The sequence below is a fragment of the Sciurus carolinensis genome, chromosome 14, assembly GCF_902686445.1.
Source record: "Sciurus carolinensis chromosome 14, mSciCar1.2, whole genome shotgun sequence".
NCBI classification, from domain to species: domain Eukaryota; kingdom Metazoa; phylum Chordata; class Mammalia; order Rodentia; family Sciuridae; genus Sciurus; species Sciurus carolinensis.
Window position 1 is genome coordinate 5084188 of NC_062226.1, and position 27674 is coordinate 5111861.

The 27674-nt window shown below is 56.5% G+C and overlaps 2 protein-coding genes across 4 annotated transcripts in view; both read right to left on the minus strand.

Moving 5' to 3' along the window:
• Window positions 1-1253: 1253 nt before the first annotated feature.
• Aif1l (allograft inflammatory factor 1 like) lies at window positions 1254-19044 on the minus strand. 2 transcript variants are annotated; one of them, XM_047525707.1, is made up of 7 exons: window positions 18855-19044; window positions 18638-18699; window positions 9160-9226; window positions 6656-6697; window positions 5113-5275; window positions 3907-3976; window positions 1254-2656 (listed from the first exon to the last, which is right to left on the minus strand). In XM_047525707.1, exons 1-7 carry the CDS (start codon window positions 18883-18885, stop codon window positions 2627-2629), a joined length of 465 nt encoding a protein of 154 aa, XP_047381663.1. In that variant the 5' UTR covers window positions 18886-19044; the 3' UTR covers window positions 1254-2626. The 2 variants fall into 2 exon arrangements, with proteins under 2 accessions (XP_047381663.1, XP_047381664.1); XM_047525708.1 differs by having other exon boundaries at window positions 1254-3976.
• A 2908-nt stretch (window positions 19045-21952) lies between these two features.
• Window positions 21953-27674, minus strand: part of Lamc3 (laminin subunit gamma 3) — a 50433-nt gene continuing 44711 nt past the window's right edge. For both annotated transcript variants that reach the window (XM_047525670.1, XM_047525671.1), the window contains exons 26-28: window positions 26874-27020; window positions 26693-26792; window positions 21953-23292 (exon numbers count right to left, since the gene is read on the minus strand). In XM_047525670.1, the coding sequence (XP_047381626.1) occupies window positions 23042-23292; window positions 26693-26792; window positions 26874-27020 (498 nt within the window). In that variant the 3' untranslated portion in view covers window positions 21953-23041. The remainder of the gene's footprint in view (window positions 23293-26692; window positions 26793-26873; window positions 27021-27674) is intronic.

Here is a 27674-nt window from a genome sequence, read left to right on the forward strand (position 1 = left end):
CCGTTTGGTGACATCACTGCCTCAGTCAGTGGTGGGGTCAAAGGAACCCTCGGGTGGGCTTCTGAAGTCGCTCGCTCGCCGCTCGGGCCCCCATTGGTCAGCGGGAGCCGACTAGGGGGCGTGGCCATGAGCCCGCGCGCCTGCGTCCTGGGCCTCCCCTTCCCCGCGTGCTGCGGCCAGCGCGGGCTCTTTTCATTCATTGGGCGGCGCGTGCTTCAGCGCTACATGCCAGTTTATTGGAATACTTACGTGTAGGTGGCTGTTACTAGCTTCCGAGCCAGAAAAGCTAGGAATATTTCCAGGGGGAGCAGCTTTTGAGAGGGCTTTGGGGTTTGAGGGGTGAGAGCATAGAAGTTCAAAGTGGGTAGACTACGGCCTCCCCAGGGGTGACCCTGTGTGTCTAATGACAAAGACCAAAAACGGGGAGGGTAAAAGACACCAGAGACGAGTTTTGTTTACTTCCTTCACGGTAATCATTTCCAGAGTAAGAGTCATACCCACTTCTGGTCACTGAAAAGTTTGTGCTGAGTTTGCAGAAAACACTTTAGATGTTACGTTGTTTAACCTTCAAGGGCTTCCTAATCACCTAGCAGTTATTAACATTATTAACATTTGATTGATGAGATAGGGAAAGCAGAGAAGTTGAGGAAATTCTCCAGTGACTCTCAGCCAGGAAGTGGAAGCAACATTAGAGTTCAGATAGAATAAGCCAATGGTACAGTCCTACCTAGGAGAAATTTCTGTAGCAGGATTATAAATATTCTAGGGCAGAAGTTCTTAACTTGCAACCTGTGAGTCGGGGGGTGGGGATCATTCTGCCACTTACTGTTTGGTTTTCAGCAAGTTGTTTATCTGCTCCACATCTGCTTCATACTAAACAAGAATGATAAGATAGAATCTGTCTCCTGTGGATGTTGCAAAGAGCGTGAAAACTCAGCTGTCTCGGGAGACAAGCTAGCTCACGCAGGGCACCTCATTCAGTCTGCTGCTGTGGTGGCAGTGGGAAAGACAGTGAACTGGACATGACTTTCCTATGTTCATATATGAACAAACAACCAGTGTAACTCCACATCATGTGCAACCACAAAAATGGGAAGTTATGCTCTGTGTTTGCATGTATATGTCAAAATACATTCTACTGTGTTACATAACTAAAAAGAACAAATTAAAAATTTTTAAACTCTGCTGCTGTTTGAGTTAGTTTTTCTGCATTTGCTGACCCTCACCCATCCCCAAGATACACCAAGAAAGACACCAGTTTGTCTGGTTTATTTCCAATCTGTAGAGGTGATATATCCCCCACATGTACTTATACACACACATATACACACACACACAGCTTCATTCACCTGAGTTTGCCTGACAAACTCCTTTTGAGTCATAGGGACAAAGCCATACTTAGCAGTCCCCGTGTTGCTGGTTACATTAGTTAGATTTGGTCTTTTTCAGAAAGAAGACAGTTCAAGTCCCAAGAAGCTGAACCCTTAGTGAGAGAAGAGTCTTAGAGCCAACAGCCACAACCTGAAACACATGCAGACCCCCTTCCCAGGAACCAATCTTAAGACCTTCTTTCCCCTGGGGTTAAGTTCAGTGAAGTGACTGATAGGGGCTCCCCCACTCCATCCAGAGAGAACCCTCTTTTCCTGCATTTCCAGAGTCTCTCCTCCTTTAAGGCTTCCTGTAATCTCATAACTGTGGAACGCATAGGAAGAAACCTGGTTGGTTCTATCTTCCTCTAAGAGAGAGAAACAGTCACACTGACTACGAGAGGGAATCAAGGAAGGCTTGCTCTTCCTCAAAAGATCCTAGCCTGTCCCAGAGAGGAGGAAGGGGTAGGGACAGGCCATTGCTAATCTGATATCTGCAGGGGGTGGGGAGAGGCAGCATGGGGGGTGGGGTAGGATTGTATATTTACAGGGAGGAATGTTGCCGGGGTTTAAACTTCAACTAGGCCTGTGCATTTGAAGCAACTCCTTAGGCTGAAGATTAGTCAGTCATAGCCAAATTTTGCTCCTGAACTGGTGGAGACCAGAGGACTAACAACCTGGCCTGTCTTCCCGCCCTGCCTGCTGTACTCCCTCAGGGTGCTGCAGGGGCAGCACCCTGGGCCCTTGATTATGGGCCTGTAAGGAGCCACAGCCCCCCAGCCCTTTCCAGTTTCCAATCCTTAAGGTTTTGCAAAGGCTTTTCCAAGACTTGCCCAGGCCTGGGTTAAGCTAGACCCCTCAGGACGGCTGGGCAGCCACCCTCTTCTTCACACTGGTCTCACTGTCACTGTCTGGGTTGGAGTTCCCCTGGACTCTTAAGTTCTCCGAGCCTGTGTGTTTGTTACTGGGTTCTGAACTCAGCCTACCGCAAGTGCTTCATAAATATGTTCAGTGAGTGCATCTAAGTCCTGAATGCACAGGGTAAAGGAACTCAGAACACAGGTGAGGCCAAGGTGAGGCCTTCCTGCAGGAGTTCTGAGAAGCAGGTCTGGGGCTGGGCCAGGAAGCTGCAGGGCAGGCACAACTGCAGAGACAGGCCTGGTCCTTATGCAAGAACTGATGCCAGTTCAGAGGCCCTGGGGAGGGTGAGTGCTGGCCCAGGGCCTTCAGAACCAGTGAGGCCTTCCCCAAGTTCTGACCTAGGAGATTGCCCCTTCCACCCCTTCCCTGTTTTCAACACTGAGTAAGGCAGCCCAGGGCAGAGGTGAGGTGCGGGCAGGGGTATCAGATCACCTGGACTCTGGACCAGGCTCTTCCATCCCCAGATTAACCCCTGACTTTCGGCAAGGCACTTAACCCCTGTGGGCCCTCACAGTGAAATGAGCGGGCTCACCTACAGGGTGGACTGGGGCCCTAAAATCCTGAGAGTCCACAAGATAGGACCCAGCTGACCTCAATCCAACCCCCAAGGCTCAAAGTTTTGAGCAAATCAGAAAGGGAGCGTGAGTTAGACGGTGGACACAGCACATGTCAGGTCCAAGTGGGAGGACTTAAAGCTTGTAGCAGGTGCTCAATAAATACCTGTTGAATGGATGAACAAACGGTGCGAGGAGGGTGAGTGCAGGAAGCAGTCGGGTTCCAAGCAGGCTGCCATCAGACAGGCCGCCGCCTGCTTCTCAGCTCCTAGCTCAGCAGTGGTGCTTTTCCTGGGAGCACTGACTCCTCATCCTCCCATCCTGGTGTCCTCAACATCCTCCTTCAAAGGTGGGATTTCACTGAGCTGATCGTCCCCTCAGCCCCTGGCCTCACCTCTGCCTCCGGAGCCCTCTGCTGCCCTACCAAGGGTCAGGGGGCTGCACTGTTTCTCTGAGTTGCCTATAAAGATGTGGCCAGAAAGCAAGGCTAGAGGGTTTCTTCTGGTTTCCTTTCTGAAGGGCTCGAACTGCCAAGCTCCTTTCCTCCTGCCTCTGTCATGTCACTGAGGATGAGAAGATGCCCAGACCAGCGACCAGCGCAGGGATCAGCTGGGGCCACGTTCTGGACCACCCAGTGTGGAGCTGTCCAAGAAAGGCCTAAGGAAGCCCTGCAGCCTTGTTCCTACCCCAGGGTCTCCCTGGCCAGGGCTGGACCTGCGAGCCTGAACTCAGCTCAGACACATTCTGGAAGGATGGACAGCTTCGTCTTCAAGAGTGGGGGACATGGGCTTCCAGCCTGCTGCCTGTTTTTGGTTTGTTGTCAGTCCTGCACAGGGAGGTGAGGAGGTGGGAAGAAGAGAGGGCGGGTCCAAAGCTAAGGACTCCGGACCCTGAGCCCCTTCAAGGCGGGTCATTTGTGCTTTACAAAGAGATGGACGAACAAACACACCCACAATGAACAAGCAAGCAAACAGGACAGCTCTCAAGGAGTCGGGAAGGGCAGGGAGACAGGAGGGAGGAAGGGCAGGGCGGGAGGCAGCGTGTCCTCAGGGCAGGCTGGCGATGTCTCTCTCTGGGGGGGGCCCGGCTGGCTTGGGGCTGCTCTCGTTGGCTTTTCCCTCAAACATCATGACTCTGGTTTGGAGACAGAGGAAAGAAAGAGAAAAACAAACCACTGGATTAGGATCCCTCCCCTCATCCAGAGAGGTCTTCCCAGACTTCAAGTCTGCAGGGTGCCCCCAAATCTATTCTCTGGGGGATCCCCGTGAAAGCCCACGCTGGCAGTGATGAGGCTCAAACTGGTGCCATGAATCCCCTGCCACAGGTGAGGCTCCCCCACTGACTTCTAGGCCACGTCCTTCCCCTTGCTCTCTGGACAAGGCTGGGGTCTTCAAAACCCTAACGGAGCCTGGAGGAGGGGTACCGAATGGACTTCTGAGGGGAAACAGCCTGGATTTGAACACCAGCTCAGTACTTCCCAGTCTGGGCGAGTCAAGCTAGGCACGCAGCCTCTCTGGTCCTCAGAGTTTCTACCTGTAAGTGGGAATGCTAAGGACTCGGGCCAGACTAACCATGGGCTCACCAAGCTCAGCCCCCTTGGTCCTTGATAAAATTCCTTCATAAAATGAGACAGGCATGGTTTATCTTTGTAATTCAGAAAAAAGTGAATCTTATTTCATAAAAGTCAAGTGGGGGTCCTTTCCAGCTGTGACAAGTGACAAGAAGACTCCAGGGAATTTCTCTAATGCTCTTCAGTGGGGAAGAAAGTTCAGGGTGCAAGTTCGGCCACCATGTTCAATGCTGGTCATGAGCAGGTGACTAGGCTGAAACCCTGTGTCACCCCACTAGCCCAAAGGACAGCACTTCGAGGAAGACACGTATCGTCTCCATTTCACGGATGGAGAAACCGGGGTTCACCGATCTACAGTAACTTACTCGGGGTCATTCAGGTCATAAGAAATAACATCAGGGCTCAAACTCCACCACCCTTTCGAATGGATTTTCAACTCTGTTTGGAGTGGTGGAGTTGCTTTACAAATGAGGAAACTGAGCCCAAGAAATGCTGACCGACTCACACCGTGGTCAGTGTCAGCGGCTGCTCAGTCTGGCTGGTTCTGCCCAACGTGCGGCTGCAGGCTTCCCTGTGACCAAAGGGATATGAGGCTCAGGAAAATCAAGTCCCCAGCCCATCAGGTCACACAAGTTACCTACTGGCCAGGGAGTGGCTGTGCCTTCAGAAGCCCACAGGAGGACCACAGGGAGGTACTCACAGCTTGAGGACAGCTGACCGCTTCCCCAGCATCATATTCACGAAGTCTCGGTAGGAGATGGTGTCACTGACCCCGCCTGTCACCTCCGAGATCATCTTCTTCATCTCCAGGTGGGTCTTGGGGACACCCAGCTTCTCCATCATCCTCTTTAAAGACATCAGGTCTGCGGGAGGAAAAGCAGGTCCACTCAGTGGAGACCGGTGGCTGAGGCTGGGCATGGGAGCCAGGAAGGCTCCCCTCCTGCACCCCAGATCTCGAAAGGAGACCCACTCCCTGCATCAGCAGCTGCGGCTGCTCCTCCTCGACTGAGGACGGGCCCATCGCTCCCTCCCTGTTCCTTTCAGAGGCAGCAGAGGCCAGTGCTACGGAGTGGGACCCGGGCTGGGATGGAGTGCTGCCATTCTTGGCTGTGGGATGGGGCAGACCATTTAACTGGACCCCTTCTCCCATCAGTGGTGGAATCATGCAGAGGCATGACATATGGAAAGTTCTGGCTCACACCAGGTGATCAGTAATGGAGCCACTGAACTTCACACTATGACAGTGATCTCCACTGTGCCCTGTGGTTAGAGCGAGCCCTGGTGTCCACACTCCTGCTACTCAGAGAGTCATGGCCCTGTGGGGGCAGGGAGGTCAAGGGGTGGGTCTGGTCCCAAGCACTGAAAGTCAGCCGCTTGGGTACAGCTTGGGTACAGCGTGTCAGGTGACCAATTGCCACCTGCCACACCCGCCATGCTGACCTTGTCCTTGGGCTCTGCCTCAGCTGGAAGGAGGAGGGAGCCAAAAATATCCCTCAGAGCAGGAAAAGCAACAAAAGGACAAAATTCAAGAAAAACAAGGAAGGCACCCTAAAGTCACTACAGCCCAAGGAGCTGCCACCAAGATCTGAGGCAATTTCCTCAGGATTGTTCTGCAGTGGACAATGGATCAGGGAAGAGGGCGGGAGTGGGGCCGAGTGTAGGGCCATGAGCAGTGGTAAGGCAGGGCAGGCAGGAGCATGCCAGCCCAAGGGTGCCAGGTGTCCAGGGCCTTTCAGGGCCAGGCAGTTCCTGCAGCAAATAGCAACAGGGCTGCCACCACTGACCATCAGACTTAAAATTGGCAAGAGCTTTCCGGAGGGAAGCTAGGCAGATGCTTCAGAAAGCCCAATTGTGAGATTTACTCTGAAGAAAATGGACCAAGATTCCTGGACAAAGATGCTCTTCCCAGGATTACCAGTAGTTGAAATTGGAAATCATCTGAATGGTCAATACTTGGGTATTGGCCAAATAAATTAGTCCATTCCTGTGATGGAATATCATGTAGCTATGAGGCAGAAGAACCGGTTCAGAAACCAAAGGCTGGGCCCTGGGCCCACTCCTCAACAACTGGGGCCCCAAGCAAGCCATTTCACCTGTGAGTCTTGGTTTCCACATCTGTGAAATGGGGGTAATTGAACCAGCCCTGACCACACTGTAGCATTGCTGGTGAAGATGGAGCTGCGGACCTCAAACCCTTCACCCACTCCATTGCCCCTGCCTCCAGACCTCCAGGCCTCACTCACCAATTTCGCCTTCATTGTTGAGGTCAAACTCCATGTATTTTTCTGGAAATGACAAGCAACACCTGGCATTAGCCCGGAATCAGCGTCCCTCCCTGCAGGGGTCCAGAGACTCCTGGAGAGGGCCAACAGGTCCCAGGGAGCCCTCATTACCCTCCTCAGCCCACAAGTCTGAGTCCTGTGGCCTCAGCCATGGTCTCTACAGACATCTCTGCCTGTACCACCCCCACAGGCACCTGGGAGGGAAGACAGCAGGGGGTCACTATGACCCCAGTACTAAGAAGGCAGCTGCTTCCTCCTGAGTCCTCACCAGTGCAGACCAACTGCATCTGAATCTGCTGCAAAGTGACTGCAACAGATTCTCTGTCCTACAGACTTGGATCCAGGAGGTTGGGCAAGGTCAGGAAGGGTGTTTCAGAGTGTCCTGAGTGACCCAGGGATCTCTGGGTTGAGAAACCAACACAAAGGCCCTTGGGCCTGTGGTAGCTCACAGTGCCACACACAGACACTCCACAGACACTGCCTGCAGAGTTTGGAATAAAATTCCCGGATCTAGGAGTCCTGGAACTCTAACAGCATGTGAGATGCTGAGCTTGGCGTCTGCCGACAGGACAGTATGTCCTGTCCATAAACCATGTGGCCTTGCATGGGCCACCCTGCCTCAGTGGAGGAGCCCTCAGGGTCTATCTGACACAGAGCAGCCAGTGGAAAAGCTGCTATCCCTGGGTGACCTGCCGGCACTCCAACCCCTCCACCCCAGCCCGCTGGCGTCCCGGCTCCGACCCGCGCCCCCCCTGCTCCAGCTGGCTGGAATGTTCGCTCAGGTATTCTCAGGACCACTCCTCATGCCTTTGGGGTCCCCTTTCTGAACGGACCCCTCCATCACCACTGAGCACTCCTGTCCCTCCTCGGGGCACATTTTTCTCCGGAGTGTCTAGTGTGGCCGGCTCCCTGCCCTGCCCCTGCCCCTGCCACCGTGACACGGCGGTGTTCCCGCTGTAGACCAGGCCTGCCGTGGGCCTGGTGCAGTAAGTAGCCAGTGCTCCCTTGGACAGCAAGTGAGCAAATGATTTGAAGAGCTTTCCAGTCATTTCCATTCCAACATAACTTCCCGTGGTTCGTTCTGCCCAACAGACCCAATCCTACGACTCAATGAAGACAAGTAGAAAGGACGTCAGACCCCTGGGACCTGTCTCTCCTCCCAGTGGCCTGCTGGTGCCCCGAGAGGAGGAATCCGCTGCTCTACCCTGCTCGCCTCTCCTGCAGGCCGCGGGCACAGGTGGGGACAGCGTACCTTTTTTCCATTTATCTCCCCCCACCACCCCACCGTTCTGGGAATTGAACCCAGGGGTGCTCTACCACTGAGCCACACCCCCAGTCCTCTTTATTTTTTATTTGAGCCAGGGCCTTGCTGAGTGGCTGACCCGGAACCTGCAACGCTCCTGCCTCAGCCTCCCGAGCTGCTGGGACTCCAGGTGTGTGCCGCCAGGCCGTAATGTAGAAAGCCCACAGCATCCTGGTTATAAGCAGGGGCTTTCGAGCCAGACTGACAAGGGTTCCAGGCCCCACTCTGCCGCAGTGAGCGGTGTGACTGCCTGCCGACGCCCCCACCTCCCCAAGCCTGAGTTTCTCTGTAAATTAAGGATTGCACCAACTCCCTCCCAGCAGATCGGGGCAATGTGGGGAGCTCACAATGCAGGCTGCTAGGAAACAGGCACCTGCCGGCTATTATTCCTATCATTAGCCATTCAAGTTCTGCCTGAAACGACTGAGCTAAGCCATCCGAGGCACACTTGGCAGGGTCTCTGCCTTGGAGCAGGAGGATGCCCACAATGCAAAGGCTTGGGAGGGGGTGTGACCTCTGGGACATTTACCAACTGTGCTCCGTAGAGTCAGGGCTCCCGTGCCCCAAGTGCTTCCCTGGGGCAGGAAAGGTGGGTCTGCCTGGCTCCTCATATGCACAGCTCCTCTCCTTTCCAGCTGCTGGCTGGGAACCAAGCACCAGGGCCCCGAACAGAGGAACCTTTATGCTGCCCCTCTCCCCACGCGGGCTCCGGGGCCCTGTTTTCTTTTCATCCTGTGCTGCTGGGATTCAATGGGCAGAAACTCTGCCCCCCTGCCCCCCTGTAGTGACACAAACGTCCATTCTCCACAGGGGCTCCTGAGACGCTCCTCGGTGAGGGGGAGAGGCAGGGACTGCTCACAAAGAGCGGATTGTGTGCCGGGCCCGGGAGCGAGCAGGGCTGGACAGGGCGGGCAGGAGCCAACCTGAGCCCTGCTGGGCAACCGGGAAAGAAGGGCAGGGCCTGCAGGCCGGGGGGCCACGGTGGCGGGAGGACAGCCTGCTTCGACCCTCAGGGGACCCGTCTCAGAGCCTGCCAGGAAGAGGAGCATTCTGGATAAAGTGGCTACAGCCCAGCCCCGTGAGGTTAAGGAGCCCCATGTGCCAGGGGCGAAGGGCCAGCCCAGTTCTCCCCAAGAGGGCAGGGCGGCCAGCCGCAGCTCACCTTTGAAGGCCGAGAGCTTTTCCGGCAGGTTCTCTTCATCACTGTACTTCTGATCACAGAGGAACTCCTGGAGCAAGAACAGAGCTGAGCAAGGGTTTGGGGCAGACGTCCCGGGCGCACAGCTCCATAACCCGGCCATCTCCTCTCCTGCTGGGTGGCCAGGCATGACCAGGCAGGTTTTGCCTGGTGGGCCCTGGTTTCCTGTCAACCCCCAGAGGCAGATCTGCATAGCCTACCCCGGGGTGCAAGTTTGCCCTGCAGCTTGGGGAGGTGCAGCTTTGGCAGAGACCTGTGCCACTACCCCTGCCCAGTCCCTGACTCCGGGATCCCTGCAGCCGTGAGCACCCCAACCATGCCGCTGGTTCCATCTTTCCTGTCGTAGGTATGGACTCCAACCAGTCAGCTGCCTGCTGCACCTCGCGTGCCTTAGCCCCCACGTGGGGATGATCCAGGGGCTACTGCCTGAGCCCGCGTGAGAACCCAGTCAATGAGTGTGCTTTTGTCTTTGGGCATGTTAGTCTCTGCCCTGGCCAGAAGATGACTGCTGTTGCTTGGGAGGTCCGTTCCCCTCTCACCTGCGTCCCCATCTGTAAAACTGGGGATTTAATCCCTAGCCTGCTCCCCTCAGATGCTTGGAGAGGTTCAAATCCACTGGAGGTGACTACACCCTGCATCACTAGAAGGCAGGCTGGGTTCGGATCACTAGTGTGAAACGGCAGGACTGTATCCACCTCCTGGAGCACCTGCCCCTCCATGGGGACCACTCCGGGAGCACCATGGCAACGTTCAGTAAGAGCAGGTTTGACTGTGAGTTTGAGGCAGGACATGCCTTTCTGTGGCTCCTCCACCTCAGCTCGGTGCCCTGTGACAGGAGAAATACACCCAGCACCTGGTTCCTTCCGGGGGTTTCGGGAAGGGTCTGACTGCCCCTGGCATCTGCTAAGACACTGACTGTGGCCAGCACTTGCGAGTGCGCTAGGTCCTCCCAGCCACGCCTGCTCTGATTTTAAAGATCAGAGCGTGAGGACCTGAGAGGCTGAAAAACACGCCTCAAGTCCACAGAGTGCGGAGGAGGCCCGGGGCTGGTTTGGAAGCTGGTTCTACTGCTCTGCAGGGTCCCTGCCCACCTGTGGCTAGACTGAGAGAACCCTGGGGCCCACAGGGTCTAGCTGGCTTGGTCACAGCCTCAGTGGGGACTCATTGCCACCACTGGCCCTGCCTGCACTTGGCTGGCCTGGGTCCTTCTTTCCCTGCAGCCTGGACTGGGTGACTGCCCCACTCGGGACTGGCCTTGTCGAGGACTTCCCTTGCTCCGCTCCCTCCCCTGCTCTCCTCCACCGCTTTCCTACCCCAATCTCAGACTAAAAGTTGGACAATTCACCCTTCTCTGTGAGCTGGGGCAAACCAGCCTCCTCCCAGGGTCCCAGATCCCTCTTCTGTCCAGCGAGAGCTTGGACAGTTACAGGCTCCCAGACACAGAGGCAGGGGAAGCAGACAGGAGGCATGAAGGGGAACACTAATACAGGGCTGCCAAGTTTGCATTTTGCCAGTAAAGGCTTTTTAGACAATCACTGTTGGCTGCTGCCATGAGTTCGGAAGTTCATCATCTCTGAATTTTAAAACGGGATCCAACTCACTACACCACCCTGCCTTCCCTTTGTTTTATCGAGAACTGGAACTTTGTGGGGAAAAGGCCCAAGAACAGAGGCAGGCCCAGCATCAGGGAGCCTCTGGGGAGGGATCTGGAGGCCCTTTCTGCTCTCCTGCTCTGGCTGACAGTCCTACTTCAGCCCAGAGCCCGTGTGTACTGACCACCCCTGGGGATCTGGGTCTGCCTGGTTCTCCCTGCAGGTAGTCGATTCAAAGAGAAAGACACAGTCCCTGGTCTTAGAGATAAATCACACACACGGACACAAAACAACTAGGCAGCAGCTGAGAGCAAGGCCAAGAGCAAGCAGCTAAGAATGGCTTCCATTCATCGGCCCCCAGGGGCCAGGTTCTCTGCAGGCAGAGCGGCTGGGGACAAGAACATGGATGATCACCTTTAACCAAGAGAGAGCTTTCTCCTTTGCACAGGTTACCACCTGACATACTACTTAATCCGTGTAATCCCTTCCTGACCTCCACTACTAATAAGGGGCCTCAACCACACTGGCCTCTTTTCTGTGCCTCCCACGTGCCAAGCTCTCTCAGACCTCAGGACCTCTGTCCAGCTGTGCCCCCCACATCTACGCATGGTCCTCTCCCTCACCTCCTTCAACCCTTTGGTCACAGTCACCTAAGTGAGGCCCTCCTTGCCACGCTGTTTTATGCTGCCCACTGTAGTCTGTCCCCCCTTCTAATTCACCTTGCCGCACTATGCATGGGATGAACTGCCCTGGCACTTTCCACTTGTTATGGCTATGGTCCACTGTGTCCCTTGCTCGGATGCAGGGTCCACACAGCAGATGCTCAATAAATGTTTCCAGGATGAGCAAATGAATTGAGACTCAGAGAAGATAAATAACTTGTGCAAAGCCGCGCAGCTAGCAAGTGGCCTAGCTGGAATAAGCTTGGTAGTGGATGCTGCTTGGGCTCCTGCCCTGTACACAGCTGAGGATCAGAAGCCGTCCAGGAAGTGGATGCTGGCAGGAGGCAGGTCCTCAGCCTCAGGTCCCAGGAGGACATGCTTCTTGTCCTGCGATCGCCGGGTGCCCAGCACTCAGCAATGCCTGGCATAGAGTGGGCACTCAATAACATCTGCTGAGGGATGGAGACGCCTGCCATCTGGCCCAGAGTTACTTGCTCCGCCCTCCCCTGACACCATCAGACTGCTTTGCAAAAGTGTGTGCCTGTGCGATGGAGACGGGAAGGGACTCGGAACGGTCTCACATCTTTTCTCATAGCCAACAATGACAAATGCTTGGACCACAGAGTGGCCAGGGTGGAGGAAGCAGCTGACCAGTTCATGTGTGGGCAGGCAGCCCTCCCCGCAGGGTGTCGGTCAGCTGTGCCCTGGCAGGGGGTGGGGAGGCAGGCGGCAGGAGGGGCACAGCTCCCACCCCACCCCAGGCTTGGGGTGCTGGTTCTTGTCACACACAGCCCCCGGCTTCTCCTCCAGGCATCCTCCCTCCGGATCCTGGCTCAGCCTTGGCACAGCCTTGCTCAGGGGGCAGGTGCCTTCTCTACTCAGAACCCCCACTCCACCCCGGCTGCCCTGGCCCTGGGCCCACTGGTAGAGGAGAGAGAGACTGAAGCCACCCCAGATATTTGGAAGAAAAGCAAAACATCATAAGGAAGGCAAGCTTAGAGACAGAACGCCCGAGTCTGAATCCACTCAGTAGCTGCGGGGAGAGGAGACCACTTCATTTGCCTATGCCTCAGTTTCCTCATGGAGGGAATAAACAGCTCCTATCTAGGGCTGGGGTTGTGGCTCAGTGGTAGAGCACTTGCCTAGCACATGTGAGGCACTGGGTTCATTCCTCAGCACCACATAAAAATAAATAAGTAAAGGTACTGTGTCCCTCTACAACTAAAAAAAAAAAAAATTAAAAAAAAAATCATATCTACCACCTAGGCCTGTCCCGAGGATGAGAGCAGGGGCTAAATATGTGTGAAGTGCTTGACTCAGTGCTTGGCACTTAGTACATACTAAATAACTGTTAGGTCTTTATTGTTCCTAACTTCTAACATTTCTGTCTGTACAATCAGGTTCCAGAACCATCAGTTATCAGACTGCTACTCCCCCGATTCAGGCTGGTTATGATTCTCTCTCCCCTTTCTGAGCACCCATTTGACAAATGGGAAACCGAGGCTCAGCGAGGTTGCTCTCCGTGTTCAAGAGGACTCAGGGCCTGTGTCACGCCACCATCCCTGCTCCCTCCCTACTCCAGACAAGCAGGAGGGAGCCTGGCCACAGGTTTCTAGGCAAAGCCTCCCGCACTGGGGGCAGCTGCAGCAGGTTATCCCAGGGGGCACAGCCTAGAGCAGGGCCATGCCAGGCTTCTCCCAACCACTCCCCACCAACCCACAGCTTCCCAACAGACAACGGGAACTGCAAGCAGGTGGCACCATGGGGGTGCCGCACCCGAAGTGCTGAGCCCACTCGGTCCTCAAGGCCAGCATGCCCACAGGTGCCACCGGGAAGGCAGCAGAGTATGGAAATGTCCTCCCAGTCACCCAGCCCAGCGGGCCTCCTCACAGCACCCAGCTGCACTCCTTGTACAATAGAAGGGAACAGCAAGGCCCCAGAAAGGAAGGGGCTTGCCTAACGTCACAATGCCTGGAAGCCCCATGTAGATAAACTCTCTGGGCACGGGATGTGCGGGCAGAAGGATGGGGGTTGGATCAGGTTGCCAGGGTGCCAATCCTGGTTCCGGTATTTAGTAGCTCTGTGACCCAGGGCAACCTGCTTTACCACTCTGGTCCTCAGTGTCCTCACCTGCAGTGCGGGCACAATGACAGGACCTCCTCAGGAGCTGCGGTAAGGATTGAATGAGCTCTCTGCATTGGAAGAGCCTGGTCCCCAACACTTAGGGACAGCTGGCCATTATTACCGTGCATCGGGATCATCCAAACTCAAGCCATCCCAAGAGACTAGTTACACAGAGGAAGTACCCACCACAACTCTCTTTGCCCTCCTGACCTTCTGGCGTGGACAGCAAGCTTCACTTCACCCTCAGACTCCTGGCTGACCTGGCAGTGCTAGCCACCCACAGGGAACAGAGTGCTAGGCTTCCATCACAGCCCTGGGAACAGTGCCCACAGCCACATGGGCTCCCTGCTGCCTGCTTGGTCACCCACAGCTTCTGATGCCCATGGCACACCCCACCAACCCCAGAGCCCTGTCCTGCAGGCCCAGGAGGGGCAAGCTCCAAAACCACTGGAGGCTGGCGGGCCCTGCTTGCCCTGGAATCCTGCCACCTGCCCACAGTTCCCTACTTAACTCCCTTCTGGGGCTGGCACCTCTAGCACCTTCTTGCAGACCCTTGCTCCCAGCCCTGCAGGCCTGTCTTTGTGAATTAGCTGCAGCAGAATTTTAGGGTAGGCGGATATCACCATCCTGGAAGCCATCCAAGGGCCTGGTGGCTGACACCCTGGGCAGGAACCACAAGGACAGGCAGCCCCATTCCAAGGCCATGAGGCCTCTGATGCAGTCCACAGGCTCTTAAAGGGCCAGGGCAGGTCACAAATGCCCGCCCTGTCACCTGGCAAATAGCAGAAGCCTGTAATGTGCACCCACAAGGACAGCAGGCTCACATTCCCCAGGGCTTGGGGCCTCAGCCGGACACTGTGTCCTCTCCAATAGATGGGCAGCTCAAGAAAAACATCCCAGCAACCACATAAATGAAGCAAACCCTGCAGAAATTCCATCTCCAGCTGACTGTGACATGGCCACATTGAGGTCACAACTGACCGGACCTGCCGGGGACACTGAATCCCCAGAGGCTCACGTGTCCACTTATCACCATCTCCCTTATAATATATTAAGGGAGAGCAAGAGAGAAGGGTGCCCAGCAATGCCAGCTAGGCACATTCACCTGGGCAGGGTACAGGAAAAGAGACGTGCCTGTGTGTCCAACTGGGTCAGGTCTCGGAGGTCATACATGCCCCAGAGGGGCCGAGGACACGTGCAGCCTTGGGAAGAGTCCCAGCCCACCCTGCCAGCTTCCTTCCAGTGCAGATGGCAGGCAGGTACTGAAATGACCACTGGACACCTAAATGTGACAGGGGATGCTGAGTGCCCTCCAGCTGACCCTGGAGGGCTGGGACTGCAGGATAGTAGCCAGAGATCCTTATCCACATAAACAAGAGGCCTGTGCCACCACCAAGCTGCAGTCACCTGGTGGACAGGGGCCAGGGCACCTGGAGTTAGACAGACCTGCCCCTGCCACTTCCTGGCTGGGTGACCCTGGGCAGCTGACTTCATCAGGCTGTCTTCATTTCCTCACCTCTGAAACGGGAGTCACGGTAACCCGTGCCCCACGGGGGAATTTAGATTCACACTGACACCTGAGGGAGCGCTGTGCTGAGGGGGATCCATGAGATGACACACGACAAGCACAGGTGACGGAACACAGTCACCAAAAGATCCTGACTGTAGCCAGACAACTCGAGTGCAGGCCTGCTGTCCTCCTGGCTCCTCCTCTCAGCCCCACTGAGGGGCAGCCCACCCAGACCCACTGCTTCTCTCTGTCCCTATGAGAAGCTAGAGAAAGTCGCTCCCTTTGCCATCTAAGGCCAGGCCTTACTGGCCTGGGATCACCTACCAGGCCACCAGGGCATGGGGAATGCCAGCTATGTGCGGGAGTAGGAGGTGCCCTCTGGGTCTGCCCCTCCAGCAGCGCCAATGTGTACACACACACATGCGCACACAGGACGGGGCCGGGGTGGGCGCAGAGCCCGAGCCGATGGTCTGGGTTCGAGCTGTGGCTGTTGAAACCCAGGCCATTGACTCAACCCCTCTCAGTCTCATTTCCTGTAAAATGGGAGGAACAGCAGCCATCGTAGGGTGAAAGTGCCATCTGAGATTGTGCCCACGGCAAGCCTGGCACAGCACTGGCACCTTCCAGCTGCCCAGGAACTACTGGCAGAAAGTAAAATGCAACCAAATAAAGCACAATGCATGTGGCTCCCCTGCCTCCCTGTCCCCACCAGGACGTCTACGCCCACCCAGCTCTTCTCCACTCTGACTCTAAAATCCCTTATAATAACAATGGCTAAGAGTGAACCTTCTGGAAGCTGTCCATATCAGGGCAGGAGAAAGGCCTCAAAAGAAACTGGCGTGTTGGCCCACAGAGGGCCCAGAGCTGCCAGCCCAGTTGGGTTCTACCCCAGGCAGCAGCCAAGCAGTGCCCAAGCTGCCAGGTACGGCTGTGGGTCATGCAGCCCCCTGAGCAGTGAGCCACGACACCCTGACCTGCGTAGTTTCCAGTCTCTGCAGGGCCACTGGGCTCTGCTCCACCCAGCCCCAGAATCCACTCCAGCAGGACAGCGGAGCTACACCCGAAGGAAGGCTGTCCAGGCTGCCAACTCAGCCCTCTCTAGAATATTCACTGCAGCCACAATCTTGGGTGGATCAGACTCAGATCCTCAAGCAGAACAATTCTCAGGGAGTTTGGTCATCTCCACTGATTTTTTTTGGTTGGGGGTGGGGATTGAACCTGGGGATGCTTAACCACCGAGCAACATCCCTAGTCCTTTTTTATATTTTATGTAGAGATAGGATCTTGCTGAGTTGCTTAGGGCCTCACTAAATTGCTGAGGTTGGCTTTGAACTTGTGATCCTCCTGCCTCAGCCTCCTGAGCTGCTGGGATTATAGGCATGTGCCACCGCACCTGGCATCTCCACTGATTAATGCAGGGGCACTGAAGGGGGCAGGGACCACTCCTCCACTGTAGCTGGGATGAGCATCCAGGATGGGCCATTCCGTATCTCAGGAATACCCCAGGTTTCCACTCCCTGTACCCTGAGGTCCCAAACAAATGACAATAGTCATGACAAAAGTCGGCCCTCCTACCCGTACTTTACACAGATTATCTCCCTGAAAAATCACAACCACCATTATCTCTTCTTGGCAAAGGAGACTCAGAGAGGTGAGGTGGCTTGCCCAAGGTCATGGAACCAGTGCTTGGCAGCCTGTCTCACGACTCTAAACTAGTGTGGCCACCTTGACCTGTTGTGGTCTGGAAACAGATCAAGCTTCCAGTTGGATCCTGAAGCTTCCTTCCACCAGTTCACACCCTGGGTCGAAGCCTGGGCTCATGGAATGGGTCTCAGTAAGCATCCAGGGAGGGAAAGGGCACTAGACTGTAAGCCCTGCCACTGGCTCCTGTGTGTCCTCTCCGGGCATTAAGGCCCTGAGATACTTAGACCACAGCCCTTTCCTGCTCAGTTTCCCCAGTCACAGTGCTGTCCAAATCAGTCCCTGATAGATACAACCTTTCCCTTTTCTGAGCCAAGCCAGTTCCTCTCCTAAAATGACCCCATGCCAGCCACCCCGCTTTGCCTCCACAAGGGTGGAGTGGGCACAGAGAGTCCCGTGCACTCTGGCCATCAACTACAGTCACCTAACCGTCCCCCATCTGCAGCTGCCTCTGGCTCAGGGTCCTGCTGGCTGTGGGTGGATACAGCCAGCTCAGAACCCGCCCAGCCAAGTGGCCCAGGGGGGCTGTATGAGGTCAGGGTCCCAGGCTCTTGTCCAGAGGATGAGAGCAGCCAAGACCAAGGTCAGCCTGTTGCAGAATAAGCTGGGAAGGAGCCCAGCAGGCCAGGACCCCCGAGCCTCAGCCAGATTTCCAGGCCATCTTTCAGCTGAGATCCACATAGCACCAACCCTGAGGTGCCCAGAGCCCTCCAGGGAACTCGGTGGACAGCAGTGAACAGGAAGCCTACTTTGAGGCAGTCCCAGAAAAACAAGGAGGAAATCAAGACCAAGTTACTGGCAAGAGGAAATCCTTTACCTGGCCCCAGCCCCTGAACCCACCTCCCCACAGCCTCCACTGGGGCTCTACTGACCCCACCAGCTTCTACCTAGGACCTTAAGCTAGGCTCAGTCCCTAGACGTCCCATGGCCCAAAGGAGCCGGCAGGGGGAATGCTAGCCTTGTTGAGTGGGCTCGGTTCTGCCACTGGCCTGGGAGACGTCCTCCTCAGCAAATATCTCTAGTATCCTCCACCGGGTGCCTCCCCAGTGCCAGTGCTGGCTCATGCAGGCTACCCACCTGCCCTCACGGAGTCTTCACAGTGACCCTGCCCCCGGTGACAGGGTCTTGCTGAAGACCACGGAGCCGGTACATGACAGAGGCCAGGTCTTGCAGGACCCTGAAATGTGTGACTGTGCTGCCTCTGACCTTGACCAACCCCAACAGGCCCTGACACCTTTCCTTATCTCCTAGGATCTACGTGATCATTAAGCAAACTTACATAGAGAGCTTCCGTTGTGTGCCTGGCAACAGCTGGAAGAATTTCTCTATAGAAATTCACCAAAACCAGCAAGAAAAGCAAGCAATCCCTAAAGTAACCTTTCCTAAAAGTTAGAAAGAAGTTGTGTTGGGAGCAGGGAGGTAAGCTGGAGACCACAGAGAACCGCCAACATTTTGGGTGAACCAAGAGCCTATGTTTTGGGGTGGACAGCCCTGAGCTGGGTGTCCCTTCTGGCGCCAAAACCCTGCGCGGGTCTCTAGTGGGCTTGCAGGGAGCCCAGATCAGATCGGGCCGGCAGCGAGCTCCTGGATGGGCCCCACCTCCCTAGCCAGAGTAACAACTTGCAACTCGAGACGGCAGGCCCGGGCTGGGAGGTGGAGAGGACCTACCTGGAGTCGGAGGCGACAGGGCTGAGGCCGGAGAGGCAACTGAGGCCCCGGGGAAGGGAAGGAAGGGGGTAGATTTTGCGGCGGACACTGCCTGGCTGAAGGTGGCACCGCAGGGCCGTGGGGACGGCGAGGGCGGGAGGCGCACAGCTTGGGCGACCCGTGCGCTGCCCTCGGCCGCGGCTTACCCGGTTGATCTCCGCCAGCCTCCTCTCCTGCCGGGCTTTGAGCAAGCCGAAAGCCTTTCCTCCTGGAGGAGACAAAGAGGCGGCCGGGGAGCGGGGGCTCCGGGGCCACGCGTCCCCGCCCGCGCCGGGTTCCCGCGCGCAGAGCACCCGGCGGTTCGCCCCGCGCGCGCAGGTGGGGACGCTGCGCGCGGGACTACGCGGGAACAGCGGCGCCTACCTTGGAACCTGTTGCTGAGGGCGACCGACATGATGAGCGCCCGGCTCCGGCCGGCTCGGGGCTTGGCGGCCACGGCGAGGGACGAGGAGGGACAGGCTCCTGGTCCGAGCTTCGGCTGCGTGTGGCGGCCGGAGCGAGGGGCGGAGGAACCGCGCGGTGGCCGGACACACCCCTCCCTCGGCTCCCGGCTCGCGTCCCCTCCCCTTCCCTCTCCTTATCCCCTCCCCTGATCCGCTCCCCTCCCTTCGTCCCCTCCCCTCTGCTCCCGGGACGCGGGCATCAAAGCGGCTATTATGCGGGCCGGGAAGCCCGCCGCCGGCCCCTCTGCTGGAGGACCGGGACAATGCAGTGCGCGGACTGCGCTCAACCCCTCCCTCTCCACCCCTGCTCAGACCTTGGCAGCGAGTCCACCTGGCGATCTCAGTACACACTTCGTGGGACCTGGACAGGAATGAGCATCAAACGAGGTGGCAGAGGCACAGAGTAAGCGCTCAGCCAATGAAGGCCATCGCATTACTGTCGCTCTGCGCATTGGTGCCACGGTGACACCAAGGGCCCTTTAAGTCAATTAGATGAATTCGTGTCTTGATAATAAAACTGTCTTAGGTGCCCACTGTCCAGGCGCTTGGCATTGCACACCGGTCACTGCATTCTCAAAACTCTGTGAAATAGGACCGGGCATGCCCATGTTAGAGAGGAGCTGGGAAGCTGAAGCCGGATGGCAATCAAAGTGGCCAAAAACTCCAGAGAGGAGGGCTCAGGATGCAAGAACTGGGGACTTGTAGGTAGGGTGACCTTGAAGTCTAGTGTCCAAACCAGAACAGTGGGAGATGAAGGGGCCAAACCTAATCATTCTGTTGGGGATGCAGGCAGGACAGGGTCTACTGGTCCTACGGAGGCTCCGCCAGCGCACGATCGGATCAAGGAGCCTCCTTCCCCACAGAACTTGTCTCCATCGGGACCCTTAGAATTGGGATCCTGGGACCAGTTGATCATCTTTTTCTGACTGCTGATGGAGAGGGTAGTGGCCAGGCTGTTTCCAGAGAGGGGCTAGACAGAACAGCTTGTGGCCAAGGTCAGCACAGTCATTTGAGGGCTAGGTCCCTGCTCCCCAGCACAGCCAGCTCCAGTTCTCCTATTACTCTCTGTCCATCCACTCCGAGGACTTAGATGTGGACAATCTCTATGACCACAGGCAAGTAGCCTTATCTGTCTGAGTCTCAGTCCCCTCATCTTCTGAGTGGGGTAAATGAGAGCACGTCACTAGGCAGGGGCTGTTACACCTTTTCCTGGGTGGTTGGAGCAGAGCATAAAAGCCTGGGAGGAAGCAGGGTTTGGGAGTTACACCCTGGCCAATGGGAGCCAGTCCACCCGGAGGCCAAGGAAGAGAGTGGACTTTGAACAGGGCCTTCATAAATGCAGCTCCCGGTCCAGGCTCAGAGAGCCTGGTGCCTTGGCCAATTGGACTGGTTGACCTGGATCAGCTGCTAGGCTGCATTGCCAGCCAGATGTTCAGCAGCTGCCACATTCCACCCAGGAGTGAGCAGCCCCATCTCTGGGGCCAGGGAGTGGCACTGCACCCACCGAGCATGTGAGTCACAAGCTGTCATCACCGTGGTCAGAGAGGAAGCCTGCCCTCCCCCATCAGGATGCTGGGACTGGGCTTTGTTGAGCCCACACCATGTCAAGAGCAGGCATCGGAATGTCTGTCAACAGAGAAACTGGGCGTGGACCGAGCAACTTCAGCGCCAGCCCCAGAGGTCTCTGGAGAACCCCTGTCTCCTCAGTGTTGCTCACATCAGACCCCCACTGCCAAATTCCCAGGGGAGCAGCAGCCTCCCCCGAGCCTGGGAACGCACCGGCCACTCCCAGGCTCAGCTAAGTGGCGCCGACAACATTAGCCCCCCGCCTTGCCTGGATTTTCAGGATCTCTGTGAAGGAGTACACCTTCCTCTGAATGCTGTCCCCCACCAGTCAGTGGGCCATCTCTCATTGCGTGGCTTTGAACCCCTGACCTCATTATCCTGAGCAGGGTGGAGGGTACTGAGCCCCGCTGGGTCAGTCTCTCCTGAGAAGCTGGAGTTGGGATGGGCATCCAGCTTATCTCTTGCAAGCACTTCCCCTGATGATGTGCAAACCCGGGGCCCTGGGCTGGGCTATCCTCTGCCATCAAGTGCAAGAAAAGCTAAGGAAGTTGATCTGTAAAAGGGAAAGACCTGAGCAAACCGAGAGAGCGAACAGAGACGGAGACCAAGAGAGGAGGGGCAAGAGGAAGAGTGAGACCTCCCAACCAGCTCACTCAGGTTCCCTCCAAGACCTGGCAGCCTTTCCCACCCCAGGGTTCCAACAGGTCCTCCCAACTGACTCTCCTTTTCTGCCTAAACCAATCCAGGAAGTGTTCTGGCCTTGTGGACAGGAGCCCTGATGGAGCATGGAGCCAGCTCTATGATCCTATCCCTCCACCTGGGTTTCCAGAGTGAACCAGGCTGGCCAGGCCCCTCTGACTCCAGACCCTGTTGCTGTCCAGCCCTTTTTACTTTTTCTTTTTGGGACAGGGTCTCCCTCAATTGCCCAGGCCAGCTGCAAACTTACTTTTTTGTTTCATACTGGGGACTGAACCCAGGAATGCTGACCACTGAGCTAAGACCCCAGTCCTTTTTTCATTCTGAGACAGGGTCTAAGTTGCTGAGGCTGGCCTTGAACTGTGACCTGCCTGCCTCAGCCTCCCGAGCAGCTGTGCTTACAGGGTGTGCCACTACCCCCAGCAGGTCACGACTTCCTGCCTCAGTGTCTCCACCCAAACCAAAGGTCAGCTGAGGGCCTCTCTGCATCCCATCTCTCCAGCTCTCCCAGGCCCCGGACATTGCCTGACAAGTCCCCCCAGAGTCCAGAGGAGAGTGGTGCCCGTGGCGACAGGACCCCCACAAAGGCTCCTGTGGGAAGAGCTTGGCTTTCGCCTCTTCCCTCCACTGTGTGGACAAGAGGGCCAGCAAGGTCTATCCCACCTGCTCCTACAAAGGCACTGCCACGTATGTGCCCACAGCTTGGCCTGGCTGCCCACCAGCAGCAGAGGATCAAAGACACATCGCCCTGCTGGGAAAAGGGTCCTTTATTTCCTCATAAATAGGCCCACTTGCCACCCATTCCCCTTGACAGGGGAGGGGCAGGGAAGCAGGGGGAGGGGATAGAGGAAGACACAGGTCACCCCAGGGTCAGGCCCTGCTGTCTTCAGGAAGAGGGCCCAGGAAAGGGTGGGGAATGCCAGGAGGAAATGCCAGGGAGTCCTGGGCAGAGGCCCCAGGGCCTGGCCACAGGGGGATTCCCCAGGCTGGACCACTGGAACGGCGGCCAGGGTTCCACACCCACAGCCTCCCCTGTGGCAGGTGGAGCTGCAGGGCCAGTTTAGGAAGTGTCAATCAAAGTTAACTGGGTCAATGGGGACACAAAGGGTTGTTCCCAGTGCCTGAGATCCTGTGATCCAGGCCCCACTTGAACCTGAAGGACCTGGCTTTCTGGACAGGTAACAGGCTGAAAGGAGTCCAGGGCCCAGGCAGGTGATGCACGCAGCTGAGCCTGGGGCAGACCCACGTCCTGGGAGGGAAGTGTCCAGAAAAGACAAGGACACCCCTGTAGGGGTGGGACTTGTCCCACTGGATTAGTGGGCCATACCATGGCCTCAGGGGACCCTGGGCCTTGGGTTCCTGCTCTTGCTAAGCCCACTCCAGCTCTCTGCAGGGTCCCTCTCACCCCCCCAGGTGCCAGTACTGCTTGGGCCCCTGCTGTCTGGAGCTTGGAAACATTAGCACTGCAGGAATTTAGCATGAGAACAGCCCCAGCTGCAGGGGGTACCCACACCAGCTGGCTCTCCCAACAGAGCACCAACTGTCCAGTATGCATACAGCACGTGCATGTGCCGGGACTAAATGCATGTGTGTGTCACACACAGACACACGTGTAGATGCGGATGTCACTGGCATGTGTGGGGAGGCACCCAGCAAGGGCCTTGCACACAGGCCACTTATGGGCTGTGAGTGGGCCCTCACTGCCACCAGCAGAAAGGTCCAGACACACTGGGGAGGGAGGGCACCCAGCTCTGGTGGTACACTGGTGTGGGCACACCTGTGGAGAGGGTGTGTGTGCCCAAGCCACCAAACGAGAGGTGGGGTGTGTGTCGGGACCTAGGGGCCTCATTGCCAACTGGCACAGTGCTCGGGCAGGCTGTGCAGAATGGCCTCCAAGTTCTGCTTGTCTGCACGGATCTCAGCGAGGTCATTCTCGAAGCCCTGGATCTGCAGCTCCTGCTGCTCCGACTCTTGCTCCAGCAGCCTCAGTTTCTGCTGCAGGGCCCCCCGTGAGTCCAGCTGCAACCGCAGGCCTTCCAGTGCCCACTGGGTCTCATTCAGGGACTGGGCTGGGGCCTGATGGGCATCCAGTGACCCTGCAGAGAGGCAGACAGCTCAGCAGGAGCCAGCACCTTGCTGGCCCCAGGAACATGTTCGCCCCCATCCCAGGACTCTCCCCAGCTCAAAACTCCAGGAATCTGACCGCTCACCACCTACCGGGAAGCACAGTGGTGGGAGGGGGTGAGGACCTGTGCATCCCAGTGGGCTCATGGGCCAACTTGGGAACTGCCCCTGTGGGTGGCCTCGGACAACTGTTCGCTTCTGTGAATGTGCAACTGTTATTGTCAAAATAATAATTAAAAACAAAAACAGGCCACGATGACTCCTCTCTGAGCCCATTTCCTCCCGTGCAACAGTGAGAGGCCCTACGACACTGCGACTTGAACTCGCTGCATTAGTTCACCAAGCACACATCTGTAGGCACCACCTGTGTGCGGGGTGTGGGGTCAGGGGTGTTCTGGTTGGATCTGGAATACCCCCAAAGGTTCATGTCGAAGGTCTGGTCCTCAAGTAGTTGTGTTCAGAAGTGGGGCTTTGGGGAAGTGAGTGGATCATGAGGACTCTGATATCATCAATGGATCGGTCCACTGAGGGATTAATAATCTGATGGCTTTGTTGGGAGGGGCAGAAAGTGTAGGAGGGGGACCTGGTTGAAGGCAGTGGGTCCTTGGACCATTCATTTTTTTTTTTTTTTTTTGGTACCAGGGATTGAACCCAGAGGCACTTAACCACAGAGCCACATCCCAGCCCTTTTATATTTTTAAGACAGGGCCTCATTGAGTTAGGGTCTCATTGCTTAGGGCCTCCCTAAATGGCCACAAATTTGTCCTCCTCCTGCCTCATCCTCCCAGGTTGCTGGGATTACAGGTGTGTGCCACTGCACTTGGCTGGGAACTTCATTTTGTCCAGGACCTCGCCTTCCCTCCGCTTCCCAGCTGCCCTGCTCTTTCACTACGGTGTTCTGCTTTGCGTCAGGCTAAAAGTAATGGAGCAGGCTGACCCTGAACATCTCTAAAGCTGTGAGCCAAAATGAATCTTTCCTCTTCTAAACTGATTTCCTCAGGTATTTTGTCACAGCAACAAAAAGTTAATGCACAGGGTAAACAGCAGGGTTTCTGGCTTCACAAGGGGCAGGAAGGCTGTAGGCATGGAAGGCAGGGAAGGCCAGCCCCTGCATGCTTCGCTCTCCTCCCAGGAGCTACGGACTCCCTGAGCCTCCCAAGCCTCAGACAAGGAGGTGGGGAACTTGGGGTAGTGATGCTGGCAGGGAATCCACAGGCTGCCTCCCCGACCCTGTCACTGAGTGACATTCAAGAGAAAGACAGCTCAGTCAGGTGGGAGAGTGATGGAGATGGGGAAGTGGGTCCAGAGTGGCTTCAGAGCCATAGGATCCCACTGGGCCCCAGGGCTCCTCAAGGCCCTGAATGTCCCAGGCAAGAAAGGCTGGATCGGGGCAGGAAGAGGAAGAGTGGGGCTGAGACCTGCTGGCCGGGCAAGGCCTGCCTCCAGCAAAGACCTCCACGGCGCCACTGTGCACGAGAAAATCCAAACAGCCTGGCCTTAGGGATCCGCTCTACCCGCCGGGCTGCCCGGGGCTCCAGGGCTCTGTCCGGGTCTGTGTTGTGCAATCCCACAGCCCCACATCAGGCACAGTGCTGGCACGGAGTTGGGTGGATGGATGGGTGGTGGTGGTGACAACAGCCAGTGTGGTTTGCTGCACGCTGGCATGGGGTGTAGACTGGAGGCCATGTGTGCACACAGAGCCTGCTGGAGCCCCGTGTGCACCACTCCCCCCACAGACTGGCCGTGGGACCCCAGGCACGGCACCTAAGCTCGCTGTGCCCCAGTTTCCTCTGCAACATGCTAAGAGAGTCACTGTCCTTGCATCAGAAGATTAGTCCTCTAAGACCTCGCGGGTGGACAGCTGAGCACGGGCTACTCTTGTGCTCATCTGGAAAGACCCGTTCCGTGGAGTAGCCTTGAAGTCCCACTAGGCGAAACAAGTCAGTCAATAAGGGGCAAATGCCACGGGACTCCACTACACCAGGTACCCAGAGGAGTCAGGGTCAGAACGAGAAGGGTAGGGGCCAGGAGCGAGATGGGGAGTGGGCGTTTCATGGGGACAGAGCTTCTGCGAGAAGCTGAGAAGGCTCTGGAGACGGACGGTGGTGACAGCGGAACAGCTGTGTGCGTGTCCTTCACCCTCAGTGTCGTCTGGGTCTTGAAGTCCCCCAGAGGCTCACGTACTGAGGGCTTGGTGCCCAGCCCAGGAGACAACGGGGAGGTGGCAGCACCTTTGGGAGGTGGGGCCTAGTGGAAGGAAGTTAGGTGGCTGGCGGTGTCCCTTGAAGGGGATCTTAGGATCCTGGCCCTTTCCTGTCTCTCTTTGCTTCCCGAGGTGAACAGGCTCCTCTGCCACATGCTCCTGCCACGATGTTCTGGGCCACCAGAGGCCCAGAGCAACAGGACCAAGGACTGAAGCCTCTGAAACTGGGAGCTGAATCAGACTCTTCCATTTTTTTCTCCCCAGTGCTGGGGATGAAACCCAGAGTCTCAGGCACGATAGACAAGCACTCTGTCACTGAGCTGCATCCCCAGCCCTTTTACCCTTTGAGACAGGGACTCACTAAGTTGCCCAGGCTGGACTCAAACTTACGATCCTCCTGCCTCAGTCTCCCGAGGGGCTGGGATGACAGGCACGCACCCCCTCACCCAGCAGCATTCCTCCTTTTAAGTTGATTATCTCAGGTATTTTGTCACAGTAGCAGAAAGCTAACGCAGTGACTGAATGGTAATGATGGTAAATACTAGGTTATGTGCATTTTTCTACAATTTTTAAACAATGCATGCCATTCATTTCAATGTAACTGCTCTGACAATTGTCCTCCCATGAGGGGCCTCTGGTCTTCCATGCCTTGGTGGGGCTGCCCCCTTCATCTACAAGCCTCTGAGGCCCACCTAGGGTTTGACCTCCTTCCTAAGAGCTGCTGTTTACTGGCTCTCTGCACACTGTGCCATGGAGAGCGCTTTCTAAGTGGCTCCACTGTGACTCCCCCTTAAAGATGGGGGACTCCGCTCAGAGGGCTAGCGTGCCCTGCCCAAGGTCTCACAACCAAGGAAGGGCAGAGTCAGACTTGAGCCCTGGTCTTTCTGATTCCAAACCACCCTTGTCTCTGTGACGTTTCTTTCCCTTGGAGCCGCTCATCTGGGCTCGGGTGTCCGTGTGCCTGGGAGTTTTCTGCATCTCCTCCCGTACCAGCCTTGGGGCCTGGGCACAGAGAAGCATTGCGAGTGAACGGCTTCTAGACACCTGCCTGTCTGGCACGGGGCTTGGGTGGTCACCACAGCGCGTGACGACCACAGGACGGGGATGGAGAGGTGGGCAAGTGTCCTGGGCCTGCACCTCACAGGAAGATGTCCTCAGGGTCTCCTTACCCAGCCTGGCAAGTAGCTCCGACAAGGCCTTGATGTCCTTCTCCAGGGAGACACGTGACTCCTGGATCTGCCGCTCCACCGTGCTCAGCCCGGCACCCACCTTTGGAGGGAGGAGAGCTGGAGCAGGTCCCTCCTGGCTGCCAGGGGCAGGGGCAACAGGGCAGGGCCTCTGCACACCTACCAGTTTCGCTTCCTTCAGCTCCTGACTGCGCGCTCCTGAGGCCAGCGCCAGTTGGGAGGCCTGATGGAGGGTGGCCTGCGTCTGGCTGGCAAGTCGGTTGGCATGGCGGTAGCCCTGCTTTCCCTCCCTCAGCAAGGTCCTGGCGAGCTACAGGTGGACATCAGGGGCAGGGAGAAGAGGGGGACTGGAGTAAGGCCTTCTGGAGGAAGAGCTCTTATGGCCAAGATGAGAAGAGTGGTGAGCTTCTGCACCAGAGTGTGCATCCATTCATCCAGTCACTTTTTGTGTGTGTGTGTGTGTGTGGTCTAGGGTTTGAACTCAGGGTGCTTTCCCACTGAGCTACACTCTCAGTCCATTTTACTTTTTATTTACAAACAGTCTCACTAAGTTGCTGAGTCTGGCCTCGAACTTGCAATCCTCCTGCCTCGGCCTCCATAGTTGCTAGTATTAGAGGGTGTCATTCACTCAACATTCAACAAACATGGACTGGATGCAGGCTAGGTGCTGGGTACGGTGAAAACTGTAAGGAACTACTCATTTCTCCCTAGAGAAGAGCAGTTCCAACTCTATTACAGATGGGCAAACAGAGGCTCAGAGAGGAGGCAGAGGCTGGCCAAAGTTCAAGTGGCAGAACAAGAAATTGATCCTGGGGATGCCTACTTCCAATCCAGCACCTCTGAAGCCCAGGCGACCATGATGACAGTTTACTTGTGGCGTGAGCCACAAAGCTGAGGCAGAGCTGGGGACATCCATTAGAACCGGGCCCCAGTGCTGGGAAAGCCAGCGGTTCAGGTCACGAAG

Bases quoted from the DNA above. Each gene is read 5' to 3' on its own strand.
- Aif1l (XM_047525707.1), bottom strand. From the start codon at position 18,885: ATGTCGGTCGCCCTCAGCAACAGGTTCCAAG. The intron at 3,977-5,112 runs GTGAGTACCTCC...TCTCCAAACCAG, and splicing joins CGGTCAGCTGTCCTCAAGCT to AGTCATGATGTTTGAGGGAA. The intron at 2,657-3,906 runs ATCGCCAGCCTG...AGTGTTGAAAAC, and splicing joins GGCCCCCCCCAGAGAGAGAC to AGGGAAGGGGTGGAAGGGGC.